Here is a 20,021-nt window from a genome sequence, read left to right as displayed (position 1 = left end):
TCAGGTCTGAACGAGTTAAGGTTCTACTGGACATCCAAGTGAAGATGTTCAACAGGCAGCTGCACACAAGCAGAGTTTAGCAGGAAGATCAGGGCTAGAGAAATACATCTGGGAATTGGTGACATATAGCCCAGTACTGAAAACTCTTAAAACAAAAGAGAAGTAAATATAAAACTAGGGAGTGAATAAAAAAGGTCCCAAGACTGAGCCTTGGGGCACTCAACATTTTAGAAGCCAGGAAGCCAATAAGGAACCAGCAGCCTTCTTCCAGGAGTAGCATCTTGGATATCAAAGAAAGTGTTTCGAGAAAGAAACGTTGCTCAGCTGTTTCATATGAGGCTGGGAGGTCTAGTAAGATAAAGAATGGTAGTTGATCCTGGGTTTTACAACACAGAGGCACCGGCAAGCCCTGATAAGAACTGCTTTGTTACAGTGGGGATAAAAGTCAGATAAAGAAAGTTCAAGAAAGAATGGGAGGAAATGAATTGGAAATAACAAATATGGACAACTCTCTAGAGGAATACTGTTGCAAAAGGAACAGTAAAAGAAAAAAAGGTGGGTACCCAGCAGGGAATGTGGGTAAAGTCTATTGTTGTCTGACAATGAAGGAAAACGCAACAGCTTTTAATACCAATGATGATGCATTAATGAGAGAATGAGAAATGCATGATGCAAGAGAGGAGATCACTGCTGGGGCCTAGGCCAGAGGGGATAGAATACAGTGTACAAGAAAGACGATGGCCCAAAGAAGACTTACATCACTCGGTTATTAATTCATTTACTTAATAAATATTTATTGAGCAAGTATGTAGTTTGTGCTCAGCACTACTCTAAACACAGGGGATATATCAGTAAACAAGACAGATATGAGAAAACATATGTAAAAACACTTAGAATAATACACCTAGCACATCCTAGGCACCTATCCAATGCTGGCTAACTAAATACAGATAAGATGTGAACTCCGTTAAAATGTGGACCAAGACAGTGTCCTAAAACTTGTCACCAGACAAATATCAGAGGAATTTAAACAATAAGCTTTTGAGTTGATAAAATACTTATGATAAAATGAGAGAATGGCTTTAGGACTCAATGAACACAACCTCTTAATTTTCCAGAAAAGTTAAAAACTGAAAGCCAAGTTGACTTACCCACTTACTAAATTAATTCAGTGAAAAACCAAGAGCCAAAATTAAAACCCAGTTCTCCTACTTCCTACTCTGATTTTCATTATACTTTTTTTAAGTCCCCCCCACCCCCCACCCTGCCGCCCCATCTCTGACAGAAAGGCTGAAAATATTAAAACTGCAATTCCTACCTTCTCTCTATTTTTGCCTGGCTCTTCTCCCCCTCCAATTTACCATAGGCTGTACATGACTCTCTACCACTTTATTTTAATCCAATAAAAGCTCTAATTCTTAAAAGATGTTTTGGGGGAAATATAATATTTTAGTTACCAAAATTCCAGGTTATTTCCTAACCACCCCCACCACCCCACTCCTGCCAAAATCTCCAATGAAACACAGTCCTATGATTCACATACTTTCCCATCTGGAATTCATGCAACTTGTAAGAAAACGTTGACAAGCTGAAATATCCGCATGTTGACATTGATGGTGAGGAACATTTACAATAATTGACTTTATAGATGTTAAAATGCAAATATTGCAAAAACTAATAAAACAGAGGGTTTTTTGTTTTCTACAAAACCTTAAGGAAATAAACCTATTCTTTTTTTTTTTTTTTAACCATTACTGGTACTTTTAACATCATAGATGGCAGCAGATTCGTTTCTTACTTTTAGTACATAAGCCACATTGAAGATGTGCTGAAAATGCCAATACAAGAAATACTCACTGAAACCCAAATTAACTTTCCCTTTTCCTTTCTGCATATTTTATCACGGTTTAACTGGGCTTTTGTACTCAGTTTTAGTGAGTACATTCTACTTCAAACCATCAGTAAAGCTGAAGTTTAATATTTCAGTTACAATATCTGGCAAACAACCGTTTTATCTATAAAACAATATCTTTTGGATTTCAAGCTTCAAACTCTAGGTTCTGATAAGAATTACCTTTCAAGGTGGTGGTGGTGTTTTTTTTTCTTTTCCCAATCCTAGAATGTTCTTCGACTCCTAGCTAAAATCCTCCACTCTGTTTGATAATTATTGTTCTACCTTTAACTTCTTAACTATCCTTATCTCCCAAATGTTACACATCCCTACTGGTGTCTTCTTGAGTCACGAATAGCAGTAAGGCAGCAGTAAGGAAATAAACACTACATTTGAACATTGATCTTCCATTTCCACCCACCAGTAAATGCGGCCAAAGCATTAGGGACCACGCTAAACGTCTGGATTTTACCTCAGCTTTTACATATTCTAAAGGAACACCAAACCAATTTCAGCCTCCATCGCACAAGCCAAGTCCTAAGTGCTCCAACAACCCTCAAATCTGAACGTGCTTCAGGAGGAAGCTGCCTGGGCGATCTCAACCAATGCCATGCACCAAACACTGGCTGCTATTTTCAAATCCAGCAGCGCTGCTCCAGTTTTCCACATCCTGGGTTGTGCGCGTGCATCTTTGTATCAATCAGCAGCTGGAGGGCTGAGCCCTGTTTTACAGACCGCAAACCGCGGGGAACCAGACAGTGCCAGGCGCCTCCAGAGTATGGAGCCACTCAGACTATTAACAGCACAGGTGAGCGGCTGGCTGCACACTTCAGTTCTTCCAGCAGCCCGAGGATGCAGGTGCTATGTTCACCATCTCTATTTACAGATGCTCACAGCGAGGCCCAGGAAGGTTAAGCGCCCGCCCGTGTTACACAGGTGGTATAAAGGGCATTGACCAGGGCTCCCTCCGACCCCGACGTGTGTGGACGCGACCGCCCTCCCCACGACCACCTTCAGCTTCACACGAGCGGGCTCGATTCGCATCCCCACCAGAGGGGCCCCGGGAAGCCCAGGGGCCTGCAGGGACAGTTAGAGACACCTCGCCCCCCACACAAGAGGAGGCCACACCCGCCGAACTGCAGCGTTTGGGGAGCGAAGGGAGATGCAGGCCGAGGTGAAGGGGCTCGTTGTGACCCAGGCAGGGTTTCCCCTCCCGGCCACCCCGGGGACCGAGCCGAAGCCCGAGTCCGGCGGGGGGCCGGGGACTCCGCGCGGTCCCGGGGAGACGAGACGCGCGGCCGTGGCGCCCCGGCCCCGGAGACCGGCCGGGCGCCCAGGAGCGCGGGGAGGCCCAGGCGGGGACGACGCACCTCGGGCGGAAGGCAGAGGGGGCTCCGCTCGCCCTCACCCTGGAGCAGCGGCGGGAGCTCCTCGGTGGCTCACCAGGCAAAGCGGAGGCACTCGCGCGGCCGTTCTCCCCGAGCGACCCGGGCGGAAAAAGCCAAGCGCCGGCTGCAGCCCGGGCAGCGTGGCGGGTGACACCGCCTGTCGCCCCGCCCCTTCCTGTGCCCCCGTCCCCGGAACCACTTCCGGCGGCGGCTTCTCGCCTGCTCCGGGCTCGAGCATTCCCGGGCTCCAGCGGTCCCGGGCCCGTTCCTCCCCGGCAGCCGGGCGCGTGCTTCGGCCTCCCCTCGGTGCCCGGGAGGCAAGCCGCGGCCGGGAGGCCGTCCCGCGCCGTTTGCCGCGTGGCCGCTTTCTCTGAGGCGCTACGATGTACAGCGAGAAGTGGAGCCCGGTGGCGGAGATGTGTCTCTTCCTTGAAGACCTGCGGGAGGGTTCCCGCATCCTCTGCCTCTGCTCCAGGGCGTTTGTGGAGTAAGTCACGCGCGGGCCGCTCGGTCCCCGACCTGTGGGGATTGGGTCGCAGACCCTGGTGATGGACCCGCGGAACCGCGGCCAGAGTGTCCCACCCTCGGGTACAGCGATGCTTCAGGACAAGGAAGAAGCGTCCTCGGGCTTTGCGGCATGGTCGCCCGCGGCCCCGAAGTGAAGGAGTAGGTCTGCCTTGTGGCCTGTTAGGAGAAGATGCCGTGGGCCATGCTTGTCAGGTTACACTGGGCAGCTGGGGGGACGGTTCTAGCCGGGGGGAAGTGAAATGTGAAATGAAAGCGATCTGGGATGTGATATCGCAGGGTGGAGGTTTGAAGATGAGTAACTTTTTTGGTTAACATCTTTTTTTAAAACCTTGAGATTCGTTAAAGCGCAAGTGCACAGAAATAGAACGTCTCATAACCTGAGAGAAAAAATGTAACTATAATCACATCAGTTTTTGAGCTGGCCTTGTTTTTGGAAAATATTTGTTGCGGCCACAAATTGCGCTGCATGGGGGATGGTGGGTAGGAAAAAAGTCAAGAATTGGATTCCAGGGATTTTTTTTTTAATTTGGTGTGTGAGTTCCGCCACTTAATCCTTTTTTTTTTTTAATCTCCGAAACAAGTATATTTAATTCTCTCACTGGCGTATTGTTACGTTCAAACTTGTGGAAGTGCATTTTATGTGCTACTTTTAACATAACTTATTTTAGAATTATAGAATTAAGATAGAATTTAAGTGTGAAGGAATTTTTACTGTTCGCCATGTGTTTCCGTGAAGTAATCGGAAAATTAATCTGAAAAAAAAATTGAGTACTGTGTTAAATTTAATGTAAAAAAATATTGTCGGCTCTGTATTGATGCAGGTGTATATTCATTCAGCGAATTCTCTCCGTGCTCCTTTGTGATAGGTACTGGTTGGCAATGGGGTGTAAGACACAGCCCATCATCCCTACCATCCTTGGGGTTTACTTTCTAGCAAAGGTGATCGATGTTAAGACAGCCAGTATTTAATTATTTGGTTGACTGTAGTTGTAAGTATAAGATAGGAGAGAAGGACCTGGTGCTCTTAAAGCAAAAACCCAACCTTTTGCCATGGATCACAGAGATTTCTTAGAGAAAGTAGCATTTGAAAAGAGGTCCAAAAAGTGAGTGGAAATAAACGGGGATGTGTTTTGAAGTGGGAGGAAGCATTCCCAACAAGGCAGAATTCTGTAAAAAGCCTTGAAGGTGCAAAAGAAAGCCTGGGAAAGGGAAACAAAATGACTGGGAAAGGAAAATAGAAAATAGGGTTGGTGAGATAGGCAGGGTCTAAACACACGGGACTTTGTAGAAGACAGGTTCAGATTTGCATCTTTGAAGATGACTAGTAGCAGCCAGGGGGTGTTTGGAGGAGGAGAACCGCTTAAAACATTTTCCAGGTGACAGAGTTTGGTGGCTTGGATAAGCTTGGTAGCAGTGGAAATAGAGAAGGGGGAAGTTGTAGGAGAGAAAGTGTTGAGGTCAGAGGATTGGATTGGGTGTGGGGGGATGAAGGAAAGATAAAGGTGGGAAGGAGGAAACTAGGTCAAGGGTAATCTCTGGTTTCTGGCGTATTGATGCCTTTCACAGAGATAGGGATCTCTGGAGAGTCTTGGGTTTTTATTTTGGGACAACAGTGAGAAGATAACCAGTTTTTTACATTTGGATTTTGGAGTACCTGTGAGATAGCCGACTGTAGGTGTTATAGGTAGTTGGATAGCTTGGTTTGGAGCTCTCGAGAAGTCTGGGCTGATCTTAAAAACTAGAGCCGTTCTAATGCAAGTAGTAATTGAAGCCCTGATAGTCATTGCATCCCTCCTGGAGGAATTCCAACAATTTTTAAAGATTAAAAGAGGAGAAGAGATGGATTAACTGAGAAAGAGGTAGAAGACAGGTTCAAGTATATTGTCACCAAACGTTTGGAGGAAGGAGTATGTTGGAAAGCTGCTAGAATATCAAGCAAAATGAGGACTGAAAAATATCCACTGGAAATGGCAAAAAAGTTTTTTTAAGCTACCAGGTTGATGTCTTGCTAAGACATTCCATACGCCACCCTGCCCCCACTTAAGCATTCCAGCAGCCCCTCATGTGTGTCTTCTTACCCCTAGTCAAGTAGAAGACTGAGACCCAGTAATGGCCTAAAACAAATCATGCAGCCCGCGGTGGCAAGTGTGGTTTATTCCCCAGGCGTATGCCTCCACTGCCTCCCCAGTGTGCCGCTGATTAGTCTAGAATGTATTATTTTGTTGAATCTTGCTGATTGAGGTATGTGAGTGGTCTAAAGTCACTAGGACAACTGGCAACTTGTTAAAATTCTGTCACAGGATGTATTTTAGCTAAGGTAGAGATTCTAGAAAGTGAAGAGCCTGTATTTACCTCTGATCATACATCCATGTGACCGTGTCTCGTGGTGGTCTCTAGGGTTTTATGTGTAACATAATAAAATCATTTCCTGTGTTTTTTCCCATAATACATTCCCAAGCCAGAATTTAAGCGCACTGGCCTTGGAGTCGGAATATCTGGTTTCACATCCAAGCTCTGCCAAAAATGAGCTGCGGGGCCGTGGGCAAGTCACAGCATCTCTGTGCTCCTGTTTCAGCGCCTCCAGAATGGACGCGCTCTTCCTTTTTACTACTTTTACCAGTCCCTTTGCAGTAGAGAAATTGCTACTTCTACCTCAGAAATTTCCAACACTCATTTATTCAGCATGTATTTTTTTTTTAATTAATTAATTGGCTGAATTGGGTCTTCATTGCTACACTCAGGCTTTCTCTAGTTGCGGCAAGTGGGGGCTACTCTTTGTTGCGGTGCACAGGCTTCTTATTGTGGTGGCTTCTCTTCTGGATCATGGGCTCTAGGCACGTGGGCTTCAGTCGTTGTGGCACATGGGCTCAGTAGTTGTGGCACGTGGGCTCAATAGTTGTGGCTCACATGCTGTAGAGCACAGGCTCAGTAGTTGTGGTGTTCAGGCTTAGTTGCTCTGCAGCATGTGAGATCTTCCCGGACCAGGGCTCGAACCCATGTCCCCTGCATTGGCAGGTGGATTCTTAACCACTGCATCTCCAGGGAAGTCCTCAGCATGTATTTTTGCCAAGCACATGTCAGGTACTGTGAGAAAAAGATGACTTAGGGATGGTAGTGATGACAAGGTATGCTGATGAGCTGCTTAGTCTGAGGGGGCAGTGTCTTAGTGGGGTCACTGCAGTGCAGATCTGGTCTCCAGCTTCACAGTTCAGTTCAGCAGTTAGGGCTCATTTAGTCTTTACTGTGTGCCAGGTCTAGATACTCATCCAGAATCACTCTGCTTTGTGGATTGAGTCACACTTGGCAAACTCAAAGATTGCTTTATAGAGAACACTTAGCAAGTGTAATGAGAAATTCTTCCAATACCAGACATCAAAAATACGTCTTTCCCAGTGATGAGTGCTCTTAGAGATTTTTGAAAGTTGCCCTAAGGAAACAGAATTTTCATAATAATTTGAGAGCTAGCATTCTGTCTCTTGTTGCTTATCTTTCTGCTTAGATTTGTAGCCTTGGGATATACTGGTAACAAACAGCCCTAGACACCTGTCTGACCTCTGACCCACTGAGAATTGTCTTTCTGCTCTATCCCTGTACCTAGCATGGCCTGTTAGGCTGCCCTGTGGGCGGCATGGAGCTCACCCGAAAAGAGAGCCTGGCTTGTGTTGCATGTGCAGGCGAGAACGGAGCTTGCATACATCCCAGCCAAGGCACACCCCTCATTCTCAGTCTGCAGCCCCTTTGAGTCTTGGTGTCATCTCCGTGAAGCCTCCTTCCCGAAAAAGAAAAGAAAGGGAGGGAATATGGATTATAAAAAGGGAGAAAAATTCTCATACTTACCTCACAGTATACAACTGAATTTCAGTTAAAGTGACTTCATTTAAAACACAATTGGAAACTCCCTGGCAGTCCAGTGGTTAAGACTCCGCACTTTCACTGCCAGGGCCCAGGTTGAGTCCCTGGTCGGGGAGCTAGGATCACGCAGCCAAAAACACCACTACCACCACCAAAAAACAATTTAATTACCATGTAAAGCACCAGTTAACGCTGAATTTAGTCTTTTTGAACTAAAGTGTGCATTCTTTTCGTTACAGATAATTTCATACCTCTCTTAAAACTTAGAAGCTCTACTTCACTTTTTTAAACTACCTTCTAAATTCAAAATCGGTCAAGAGAGACGAATGGCTTGGCTTCTTCCTTTAGATCATTTAGTGCTCAGACAGATTATAATCCTTAGAACAAACAGAACTCGGAGACACAACCCTGGAATTGTTGCCGATACTCAGTGAAAAGTCCTAGGGGAGGGAGACACACTGAAGACACATAGGCTCTAAGTGTGACCCTGATTTTCCAGGTAGCAAAAAAGTCTGTTTTCAAAATCTAAGAATAACACATTTGACTGTTGGCCAAACTCTAATAGATATTAAGCTGAAAGGTCAGTACCATGTAGCAGCAAACACAGAAAGTGAGCTTTAGCATAGGTGCCAAAAACTTCTCAGTAGTTGAGAGAAGGTTATTTTTATACCTCCCCTCAAAGGCAGGAAATAGAACATAATATTGTAACTAATTTTTATTTTCTGAGGACAGTACAGTAACATATTGTCTTATGAATTCTATAATTGAAGTAATAATTCTGTTTCATCTACACCCTTAATTTTCTATAGATTATCTACATGAAGTAGACATAATTACAGTGTTATGGGCTCTTAAAAATTACCATTACAGTGGCTCTGTAGTAACATGAAAAAATACCTCTGTGAATTTACATATCGGAATACAAAGTGCCTAGACTATGATTACAATTATGTAAAACTTTTCTGTGCTGATATATGAAGCCTAGAATAGAAAATGCTGAAAGGACGGAGTGGTAGATTGTTGTTATAAAGTTGCCTGTGCTATAAATAATAGGCTTAGATTGTTTTGAAAATAATTCATTTTGAAATAATATCAAACTTACAAAAGTAATTCAAAGAACTCCTTTGTTCCCCTCACTCAGAGTCACAGGCAGGTGGATTTGCTCTATCTCTCCCTCTCTGTGAGCACACAGTCATTAGTCTTTTTCTGATCCACCTGAGAGCAGGCTGCAGCCACGACTCCCCATCACTACTAATTGTCGATATTTCATTGTGTTTTTCCCCAGCAAGGCTATTGTGCTGAGTAACCTCTGTAATGGATTCAAATTCAACAGCATTCCTCTTTCCTTTGTAATCCAGGTTTGTGTTGACTTAGGTCTTTTCAGTCTCCTCCAACCTGGAAAAGTTCCTTCTCTTTCCCTCCCTTTCGTGTCCTCCAGTTTAAAAAGTGCAGCCCTTACCTTCTGTAGGGTGACCTTACCTGATGTGGGTCTTTCAGCCGTTTCAGCAGGAGCAGAGCCCCGCCAGGCCTTCTTGGCAGGAACACCCTGAGCATGGTCCCGTGCCCAGCTCCGCCTCACTTCAGGACCACACCACCCCCATCACCTGGTTGTGGCGCGTCTCCAGGTTGCTCTACTGTCAAGTTAGGGTGCTTCCCTGTGTAGGGATTAGTATTTTGTGGGGAGGTATTCCAGCGCGCATCACACCAGTGCCCGGTTCCTGCCTGGGTCAGCTACCTCAGAGGTTCCCCAAGAGCAATTCTGTGTCCACGGCTCCTAGTTTGTTAGGTGACGTCCTCTGTGGAGCACGTCCCCTTCTTCCGGTGTGTTGTCCCCTCCCTTATTTCTGCCAGCACGGACACTGGCCTGTGGGTTTATTAATGGATGTATTCTGTTACTGTCACCATTTATTTTGGTGTTCGTATTGTCTCAGATGGCTGGTGGGAGCCCCTTGAACTGGCTTCTGTATCCTTTTGACAAGTCCCTGGCATTCTTTGAGCTCTTCCTAACCTTCCGGCACAATAATTTTACAGTTTGCGCTCCAACATGGAAGTGCCGTTTCTCCAAGGTGCCCTGGTTCCTTTTAGTGGAGAGCAGTGTTCAGAAACCGAGACCTGGGTGCTCTTTGTGCTGCTGGGAGTTCAGTGCTTCGATACCCTGGGGAGGCACAGTTAGGCAGGCTCTACGTGCATTTTACATATGTGCACAGCCTGTGTGTTGGAGAATCTTGCCTGTCGTTATCCTCAACACATGTACTTGTTTGCTTGGTGTAATCAATCTCACAGCCATCCTGGCCCTCTTCTCCACCTGGCACCTTCGTGCCCATGTGCTTGGCATCTGGTGGGCACACCATTGGTGCCCTTTAGTGGCTGCCCCAGCGCCACCCCCCGGGCCCCATGTTGTTGGGAGTCAGTGGGCGTGCTCCCAAAGCACATTTGTACTTCATCCCCTCCCCCATTCACTGTCCTGCTAAGTCACCACCTACCTTATGTTTTATAAAGTATCAAAAAATAAATGGGGGACATGAAATATATCAGGTACACACGAAGTTTGTCTTGTTGGATTTGTTGCTGCTCCATTAGAAAGTAGTATTAGCTGTTACTTGCAGATGGCCTTGTTATGGCAGTTATGGTGGCGTTTATTACAGCTTAATTTACTGGTAGGAAGACAATAATAGCGAAATCCTCCCTCCTTCCCTTTATTTGAAGTGTTCTGTTAGGTTTATTTTGGTTATGAAATTTCTATCTTAATAAGGAAAAAAATTTAGAAGTAGATATGTAAAGAAAAGTTTATTCACTATTTTTAAAACATTGAGACAGAGTTTTATCTTAATTTGTGTTTCACTTTAATAAAGTAAGAACTTCATGTTATCTTAGTCTCCAAAACAACCTTAGCTCAGCCATGAATATCTTGTCTACTAGGCAGTGGGTAATTTGGCCTGTTTGCAACTGGACTAGGGTCTGTGTGTGAATTTATAAAGGTATAAGGTAAATCTTTTCACGTTTATACTCATTTCTTACAGCAAATTCAGAGGCTATTTCACTGTTTGTATATCACAAGGAGGATCAGATTCTTTCCCCAGTATTCAGAACTGCTGCTTTATGTTAATAAATTAGTAGTTATTGTTGTGGTGTGCTTTGCATGTGATACAGAGCAAATGTTCTACATGTTCAGTCAATCCTTATTAGAACACTGACGTGTGTATATTACCTCTGTATTACAGATACGAGAAGTGTATTAGCAGGTAGCTTTTCTGTTTTTTAACCTTTTTTATTCATCTGTGTGCCTTAAGCTTGGTTTTTCTCTGAATTTATAGTTGAGTTTTTCTCAGTATTGACTGTTTAATTTGCTTCACAGAGATCGGAAATTGTACAGTTTGGGATTAAAAGGCTACTACGTTAAAGACAACGGCAACAGTGCAGGTAATACAGTGTGAAGCTGGGTAGCCCTTTATTGCTAAAGTTAACCATCATACGGTGGAGAGAAGACGCACAAGCAAAGCGAGGGAGTTGTTTGGCCATAGTTCAAGCACTTGCCCTATTTGGGAAAGCTTACAAGCTGCTCCTGCGTGGCTGCACAGTTTCGTTTTTTTCTCAGATTTGAGTGCCCTGGCTCTGGCTTAGGTTTTGGTTTGTTCGAGGAGGCTACCAACGCTTAGAGCCACCTCACTCTAATGGCCTCCTCATTTAAATACTTTAACGTTTTATAGACAAACGATTCAGGATAAACTCGGGGTGAACATCCACAGACCTTTGCCTGAAGTAAAGAGGCCACAATCTGGATTAACTTTCCCAAATAACAAATAGAATCTGTTCTGCACTTTGAGCCTCACCTAGTCACCTGCACACCATCTTGGTCTCTGTCAGACTTCCCTCTTAGGGCCCCGTCTGTCCTTTCCCCACAGATCTTTTACGTTTCTCCAGACACGGGCAAACCCTGCCGCCCAAGGTGTTGGTAAAATCAGCACAAGTAGCGTGTCACATTACCCTGGAAAACCCCCAACCTTCACAGTGATGGAGCAAATCACCGCCTCTTCAGTTACACCCTGGATGAAATGTTTGGCTGCATTTCAGTGTTACATTGTACAAATAAGATTTCTCAAGACCTTGGGGTCCCACTGAACAGAAGAAAACATGCGTACCATGAGAGGAATGTGAACTTCAGCCAATTCCTTTTGTCTATTTTGCTCTCTCCTGAGCTTTCACGAGTTCATTCAGTAGAATGGCAAGTGGAATCTCCTTCATTATTTAGACAGATATCTTTTCCCCTCTTTCTTTTAGTAGAATCTGTGCAATAAGATCTCTTTTTTCAGTCTCCATCTTTGCAGGGGTCAGATTCCCTGTCCTGTGGCCTAAGATCATGTAGCTGGAGTGCAGCTCGGCCCTAACTGAGTATGCTAATATATAAAGTGTTTTGTCTCACATTTTAAAACAGAGCATTTGAATGGCATTTGTCCAGTTAGTGGTAAGATCTACTTTTAGATAACCGTATTAGGATAAAGTAAACTTGTTTTGTTATAATAAAACAGGTTTTCTCTAAGACCTAGACTCAGGGAGCTTGAAAGGATCTTCCATTTCAGTGGATTTCAGACTTTTAATAGCAGAACCTTTCTTAAATAACCTTTCCCGCAGAGTCCCAGGGTGTAAATCCCAGTTATGATTGAAGTACCCGTGACAGGCCTGAAGACCTGCCTCTCACCTCTCTTAGTAACAGCTCCTAAAATAACTCCACAAGTTATCATTTTAAATCCACTGATGTGGTGCAGCAGTGTTGCAGAAGGGGGATGTGGGCGTGTAGACATGCTCCCTGGGGCTGCTCTGCTATGTTCCCTTCGCGCATCCTCAGTGCTGTGCCTCGTGTCCTGTGGAGGGAGCTGGGTGGACAGTGGCTGGCAGAGCCAGGCTAGAGCTTGTCTCTTGGTTCTTAGTTGGCTGTTTTTTCGCTAGTCCATATTCTCATTGGTTCCTTTTTTTTTCTTCCTTTTATTTTTCTTCTCCTTAAAAATTATCACACTGGCACACCTTTACTTTGGACAAGTCAGGTAATAACTCTGTGTCTCAGGTTGTTTTTCTTTAAAATGAGGATGATAAAACCTCCGTCTCAATTTTCTCTAAAACTAAGCTAACATAACAAATGCTGTGTGCAGGAGAGCAAGCTACAGAAGAGGAGGAAGGTGGTCACTCCCAGGGCACTGCAGAGTCATGTGACAGCAAAAACATAGGCCCAGATGAAAGTGAACTTGATTCTGAGGCTGAACTCATGAGAAGTATGGGACTGCCACTTCAGTTTGGTAGCATGTCTGCACATAAGAATTTTGAGGTAAGTATTAGTTTACTTTGTTTCTGTTTCTTAGTTTTCTTCATAAAGTATCACGTGGAATTTTTTTTATCCCAAATCTAATGCTTTCATGAATTAGAGCACCTCACCTCTTGCTAGATGTATATACATATTTATAAGTTAACCACAACTGCAAATTGTGTATGCCCTGCGTGTGATTGTCCTCCTCTTGGAAACTTGGATATAGTAAGATTCACTTGTTCATGTAACTAAAACCCAGGTTGGGGGGGTTAAGGGTATTTTGTTTAATCTAATGTCAAAATAGATTTAGATTTTCCTTCTTACGGTTCCTGAAGTGCAATCTATATTCAAGTTATTTACCTTTGTAGGTATCTATGAATACTAGAAACAAAGTTAAAATAAAAAAGAAAAAGAAAAAACATCAGAAGAAGTGCTTAGATGAAATTAAGAGAGAATCTTGGAGACAAGAATGTGAGGAAGATGACATTTTGGCTTCAGATGATCCATCTTCATCTGAGAATGAGAACACCAGGTATAAACTTCAAACCAAAAAAGACGTTGAAGCTGAAAATCTTCCTGCTGAAAATACGTCATCTCCAAAGCTGGAGATTACCGAGATGTGGGAAAAGTACTGGAATGAGTATGGTGGAGGACTGTTGTGGCAAAGCTGGCAAGAAAAACATGCAGGTCAGACACTGTGTTCAGAACCCTGGAACGTCCCTGATACGAAGGAAGCATGGGAGCAGCATTATAGTCAGCTGTATTGGTACTACTTGGAACAGTTTCAGTATTGGGAAGCTCAGGGTTGGACTTTCGATGCTTCACAAAGCTGTGATACAGAAACGTGTGCGTCTAAAACAGAATTTGGCAACAAGAAAGATGAAAATTGCGCGAAAGCAGATGAATTTTCTTCTCCATCTTCATCAGTTGGTGGCGAAAGCTCTAGCTCAAGTGATAAAGACCACAGCGAAATAGTTGATGCACTTAGTGTTGTAAGTCTGAATTCGGAGGAAGTAGGACAGAGCCAACTAGATTCCTCTGCGAGGTGTGATGGACATCAGTGTGCAGGTGAAGTTAACAGCAGACGAGAATGCCCTGCTTGTGGCCAAAGTGGACCACGTAATGGAGGAAGCAAGGAAAACAACCCCTCTGTGAACAGAGGCACAAACCAACCAGCTCAGGGTAAGATTGGCCACCATTTATCTTACTGAATAATGGTGAACTAATCTGTCTATTTAGCAAAATAATTAACACGAATCCTTTATGGTAGAAGTAAATAATGCAAGCTACATTTTATGATGTAATAGTGAGGTGATCTAATGCATCTTACTTTTATGTCACAGGTTGTTTAGTATCCTTTTATGTAAATAAAAAGAATGTTTGCATAGGGTTCTCAACAATATCAGTCATTCCTCTTATACCTTGGTGGCCAGTGAATTAAGACTTGGAAATCCATTAAGAAGTCTAGTTTTAGAGTGAGCTTGGAACATCCAGGTTTCTGTGGAGCAACTGAATTTATAGGAGGCATGTTACAGAGTGGCTGCGAGCACATGCTTGTCATTAGGTGAATCTGAATGGGAGTTGTGTCTGGAATTCACTCGGGACAAGCCAAACCTTGCGCTATGGAGAGTCTCAACAGGGCATAAGATTATTTTATAACTGGGCGGATTGATTTCAGTATTCTCATAAAATACCCAGGATGAGGAACTTGGTTGACTCCTGCCTGAATGGTTAAAAACTAATTGTTGTGCAGACTGGTGCTGCTGTCAGGACTGAAGAAAGCCAGGGAAAGCCAGGGAAAGGTGTGCTGAGACGAGCTGGAGTAGGCAGAGAGGAAGGCTCTTGTGGGGAGGAAGGACCAGAACCTGGTCAGCAGGAAAGTAGGAGAGGAGGGCATTTCTATCACCTGAACTTTTCCTAAAGCCCACTGACATGTTGTCTTGGCATTCTTGATGTTTGGTGCTGGAAAAGTCTGGTTTATAGCAACCTTCTGCTCAGCCTCATTCATCTATACAAAGCAAAAGTTTTGGCCTTTTACTTAACAAGTGGGTTTGCTTTGCTTCTCTCAGGTCACTGATCTTACTTCATCCTACCATCTCCTTTAGAGAGTTACTAATGAGCTTCTCTTTTCTCTGTCCTCTTACAATGGAGCTTACTTCAGTATGGTGTTCTCATTCCTTTCTATTTTGCTGTTATTGTCATCCTTTTTTTATATATATAAATTTATTTATTTATTTATTTATTGGCTGCATTGGGTCTTTGTTGCTGCATGCAGGTTTTCTTTAGTTGCGGCGAGTGGGGACTACTCTTCGTTGTAGTGCGCGGGCTTCTCATTGCTGTGGTTTCTCTTGTTGTGGAGCATGGGCTCTAGGTGCGTGGGTTTCAGTAGTTGTAGCGCAAGAGCTCAGTAGTTGTGGCTCATGGGCTTAGCTGCTCCTCAACATGTGAGATCTTCCCACACCGAGGATCAAACCCATGTCCCCTGCATTAGCAGACGGATTCTATGTTAGTCTTATCTATACTTCCTGTACTTATTATGACCAGAAACCTTGAAGTATGTATATTGGACCATAACTGCTTCATGTTCCTCCCTTTGATTACCCTCCCTTATCTTCCTACCTCTTTCCTTTGTTAAACATAGTAAAGCTCACAGTCTCTGCCTTCGTGTTGCCTGTTTGCTGAGGTGTGTGTATACATTGGTGGTTTCTACCTCGTGTTCCCTTAGTTGGATATATAATTAGCCACTTCTGCGATGGGTGCCAGTGTGACTGCCATCAGGATGAGTTTCAGAATTCCAGGCTCTGGTTCGTTTCAGATCCTCCCTTGAGATCAGAACTTATGGCATGCCTTGCATCTCTCTGTACATACGTGTTCTGCTGTGTGTGGTGGGGTCTCCTGAAGTAGTCTGTCCTCACACACTGGAGCTCCCGCTGTCTGCAGGGCAGACCCCTGTCCCACCCAGCCGCCTTGCTCCCGTCTGGAGGAGTACGGGACACAGACAGACACGTGCCTCAGCAGAGCCAGCACAGGTTATAAACACTGTTTAAATGGTGGCGCTTGTCTTTCTGTTACTTCCATTATTACTTTAAGAGCTTTAAGAGACAATTAGATGTATTTGCTTGTTAATAAAGAGAACTCACTTTTAATCAAATGTGACCATGCCATCTTTAGAGTCATTTAGATTAGAATTCCATGAAAATGTGATAGCTAACAGCTATCACAAAGGTAACTTTGTAGATTAGCTTGTATAGATTTGGGCAGCTGTGAGGAAAAAGTAGTTTTATAGTTCACTTTGTGGAGGGCAGGGGCTGCACCTCATGGCTTGCAGAATCTTAGTTCCGCAACCAGGGATCGAACCCTGGCCACAGCAGTGAAGGCATGAAAGCGCCAAGTCTGAACCACTGGACCACCAGGGAATTCCCTGCAGTTCACTTTTTGAGTAGTTAGGTCATGGCAACTTTTAGACTTGAATAGACCCAGCTGCAGACTCCGCAGGTAGATACACGGCATAGATAGATGTGGCCTGGCATACCGTTCGTTGCAGGAAAGGCCCCGGCGTATTTTGTTTGCCTTTGCAAATGACAGAAGAGTTGTCAAACTAGGGGCAGAGATCCACCACAGTGTCTCTACCTCTTTAGATCCACAGGGGTCATCAGAAGCAAACAGCGTCCCAGACAGAGCCCGCCCCAGCGGCACCGACGGAGACGAGAGTGGGGACGATCCCCCGGAACAGAGGCCAAGCAAGCTCAAGAGGAGGCAAGTCGCACACTAGCTCTCTCTGCAGAGTGTGTCACAGACTTCAGGGGCTGCGTGACTTAGCACGTAAAAGGCTGCTCCTGCCGCATCCTTCTCAGTGTGCATGCTGCTTGCTGACTCCTCCTCTGGCTCCTCCAGTCCCTGAGGCAGAGACCGTGTGTGCTTATGTCCTCGTAGGTCCTCCGTAAATGTCCAGTGAGCTTAGCTTAATGCGCAGGAGTTATTGCTCATCATTCTCGTTTGCTCCCGTCGCCCAGGTCGAAGGGATCACTGGAAGGTATCCCCAAAAGATGGGGACTCCTGAGTTAGTTACTTAATACCACTATATCACAGTCTTCTTAACAATATTTTTTCTTTTGTAATTTTTGGTTGGGTTGAGACTTCTCAGATGTTTCCTTGTTTGTTTTTTAAGGAAAACCTCTAGAGATGTCACCTAGGAGATTAGTTAAGGCTGCAGGTTAACTAGTATTTTTCCCAAAGAAAATGGGGAAACCCATATGTGTACCATGTTCAGAAAGAGAGATATTGCTTGATGTGGTTAAGATTTGAGTGCTCCTCACTGTGTCCCAGACACTGCTGGCTAATGTGTCTCACCTGGAAACTCCTGACTACAGTGCTCTTCTTCCTGTCATCCTGGGCCTGGGTACTGTGGTGGGAAAGTTGGCGTGGCTCGACTATACATACCTTTTAATATGTGCCTGAGCTGGCGGGTGCTGGAGATAACAGCTTATCACTGTTTGCTTTATTTGTTTGTTTAGCCACGAACTGGACATGGATGAAAACCCAGATTCAGACTTTGATGACGACGGTTCCCTTCTAGGATTCAAGCATGGCTCAGGACAAAAGTATTTTTCCATAAATGCTGTTGTCTTCCAGAAGTCTTAACCACTTCAGCTGTCCTAAAGCTCTCTGATACTCAGATAGCGAATAATGGTTATGTATTTCCTAGCATTTGAGGCGTTAGAATTAAAGCACTAACCTCTCTTCTTAGTAAGAATTGTAGAGCCATCACTGTACATTTGATATATTCACATGTTGCACTTCATAGCAATCCAGTGTTTTTATTCTACAAAATTGTAATCATTTCTATGTATATCAAGCCATATAATCATTTAAGGTTAGAGTTCATAAAACTGAATAATATAAAGGCTCTTCCTGATAACTGCCGCATGTAAATTCCTGGCAGAGATTATTTTTACCCACATGTAATTTTATTGAGAAATTACTTAGATAGCTCTTGCTGGTGTATTCACAGAGATTTATTCTGTTACCTGGGATTTAACTATTTTCCTTCTATTTTAGAGCACCATAATTTCACTTAAAAGAGAAGCATAAGATATACTTTTTATAAAGAAGTTTATAATATGTGTGGAAGATAACACCTGGCACTTAAAACCAAACTGTTCAGAGTTTGTTTATAAGAGCTAAATTGTGTATTACACTGTAGGTCCCTAACAGTCTGCAGGAGAGGCCATCAGGGAGGCTTAGTAGAGTCAGCAAAGGCTTCATAGCAGACATATCTTTTAAGACTGGAAAAATTCAGGTGGTTAGATCAGCAGATGTTCTCTATTTTAGTAGTGGGGGTTTGCTGCTTAGGTGAGTTCAGATTGATTTAAGATCTAGTGGCCACTTTTAAGATAATTTGAACATATCCAGATATGTGTTAAAAGAAAAAATTATATTTCCCAACATGCATTGGGTTTATAGTTTTCTGCTGTTTTTTTTATTACATTTTACAATGTAATTTCTCCTTTCTGTTATATGTAAGATATGTTGATATTCCCACCTTTGACGTTTCACATTTACTTGAGAATTAACATACAAGCTAGACCTTAAAAAGTCTGCTGCATTTTTAACTTTATTTCATAATTGCCATAATTTAAAAAAATGAAATGAAAATAATGGCTTCTAATAGAAAGATAGTGAAAATTGTTAGTTTTCTTCTCTTTTCATATAAAGAAGCAAATTCATAGACCCTAAAGTTTGTATCCACTTCTTTTTGTTTGGTCACAGATATGGTGGAATTTCAAATTTCAGTCACCGGCGGGTCAGGTATCTGCAGAAGAATGTGAAGTACAAGTCAAAGTACTTGGACATGAGAAGACAAATCAGTATGAAAAACAAACACATCTTCTTCACTGAAGAGCCAGGAACAACTCTTTTCAAGAAAAGCAAAACTTTGAGTAAGGTATGTATAAATTTTGCTCGATATTTACAAATCGAGTCTCACGTTGTGACCTTGACTCCTTAAGGTTATTATTTACAAACAGGAACCGTGTTTCTGCCAGATATAAGGGTACCTAAAGTTCTTTTCCATTTGCTCCTAAAGGTTTATATTGTGTGAACTAAGTTTGAAAAAGGGTAAGTTGGGGGTGACATGAGAGGGGGATGTTTTGAAAGAATAGTGGTGTACAGAGTGGTAAACAGGCAGAATCGCCTTGTGTGTGCAGCAGCAGCTCATCCATTTCAGGCTAAGCAGGATCCAGAAGTCCAGTTCCTGATACACCGTGTATTGTAAGCCTTAATCTTGAGGTCCTCTGTAGGTGAGCAGTCACGCTTTGCACTAACAAGTTCATCCAAACGGCATGAGCCCCGAGGCTGATGGAGTGATTCACAGTATGAACTGGAGTAGTCTTAGCCCCTCTCGGACTTTGCTGTTCCTGCCTTCTGAGTCACTGGAGAACAGAATTAGTTAGAATTGCTTTTGCTTGGTTTGATGAGTGATCCTTCCCCATTATAGGAAGGAGCGCCATCCGGTGAGCGAAATTTTGTATCTGTCACCCCTCCAGCAGCTCTGTAGAGCGATGGGACAAAACCTCAGGTCCCCTGATGACTTGGTTTTACCCTTAGGGAACATTATGCTTCCTTAACTTCAACATTCTTCCAAAACATGCTACAAGTTTATAGCTGGTTTTATTTTTATTATATTTCAGATGGGTTGGTTACTGGTGATATTTTAATATTTTAGTGGCCATGGTTATATCTGGAACAAATTTCCCAGTATCAGTTCAGTCAGTCCAACAGAACTTCTTATAATGTGTTGGATGTCATAGCCCCATACATTCATCTGTAGATGAAGAGCAGAAACATACCTGCCACGTATTGCTGAGGAAGAAAATGAGCGTGGCTGCTTTGTTCTTAGGGGTCCGATTGATGTGTAGGCACCATCCCCTCAAAGGAAGATTCTGGGTTGTGGTCCATGCCTACCTTCTGTCTGTCACGTGTTCTCACTTCCTGACTGTTAGGAAGGTCGTGAAGATCTGTTATGAAGAATATTCTTGTTACAGAAGATTGAAAGGAAGTATGTTTC

The 20,021-nt window shown here is 43.7% G+C and overlaps 2 protein-coding genes across 19 annotated transcripts in view; one reads left to right on the top strand and one right to left on the bottom strand.

Annotated features, from left to right (window-relative positions):
• Positions 1-3,397, bottom strand: part of TMEM68 (transmembrane protein 68) — a 31,730-nt gene extending 28,333 nt beyond the window's left edge. For 4 of the 15 annotated variants that reach the window (XM_057736005.1, XM_057736017.1, XM_057736011.1 and 1 more), the window contains exon 1: positions 2,075-3,236. The gene's annotated coding sequence lies outside the window, so the exon portion shown is untranslated. The other 11 variants (XR_009053865.1, XM_057736015.1, XM_057736014.1 and 8 more) reach the window with 11 other exon arrangements.
• A 96-nt stretch (positions 3,398-3,493) lies between these two features.
• TGS1 (trimethylguanosine synthase 1) overlaps positions 3,494-20,021 on the top strand; it is a 39,879-nt gene continuing 23,351 nt past the window's right edge. The window contains exons 1-7 of one of the 4 annotated variants that reach the window (XM_057734088.1): positions 3,494-3,766; positions 11,015-11,079; positions 12,804-12,976; positions 13,324-14,137; positions 16,594-16,711; positions 17,470-17,556; positions 18,725-18,899. In XM_057734088.1, coding sequence (XP_057590071.1) covers positions 3,663-3,766; positions 11,015-11,079; positions 12,804-12,976; positions 13,324-14,137; positions 16,594-16,711; positions 17,470-17,556; positions 18,725-18,899 — 1,536 coding nt within the window. In that variant the 5' untranslated portion in view covers positions 3,494-3,662. Of the gene's footprint in view, positions 3,767-3,889; positions 3,950-11,014; positions 11,080-12,803; positions 12,977-13,323; positions 14,138-16,593; positions 16,712-17,469; positions 17,557-18,724; positions 18,900-20,021 lie in introns of those variants that run through there. The other 3 variants (XR_009053633.1, XR_009053634.1, XR_009053635.1) reach the window with 3 other exon arrangements.

This window comes from Hippopotamus amphibius, chromosome 5, assembly GCF_030028045.1.
Source record: "Hippopotamus amphibius kiboko isolate mHipAmp2 chromosome 5, mHipAmp2.hap2, whole genome shotgun sequence".
NCBI lineage: Eukaryota > Metazoa > Chordata > Mammalia > Artiodactyla > Hippopotamidae > Hippopotamus > Hippopotamus amphibius.
The sequence above is the reverse complement of the archived record's forward strand: the minus strand, read 5'-3'. Positions and strand labels throughout refer to the sequence as shown.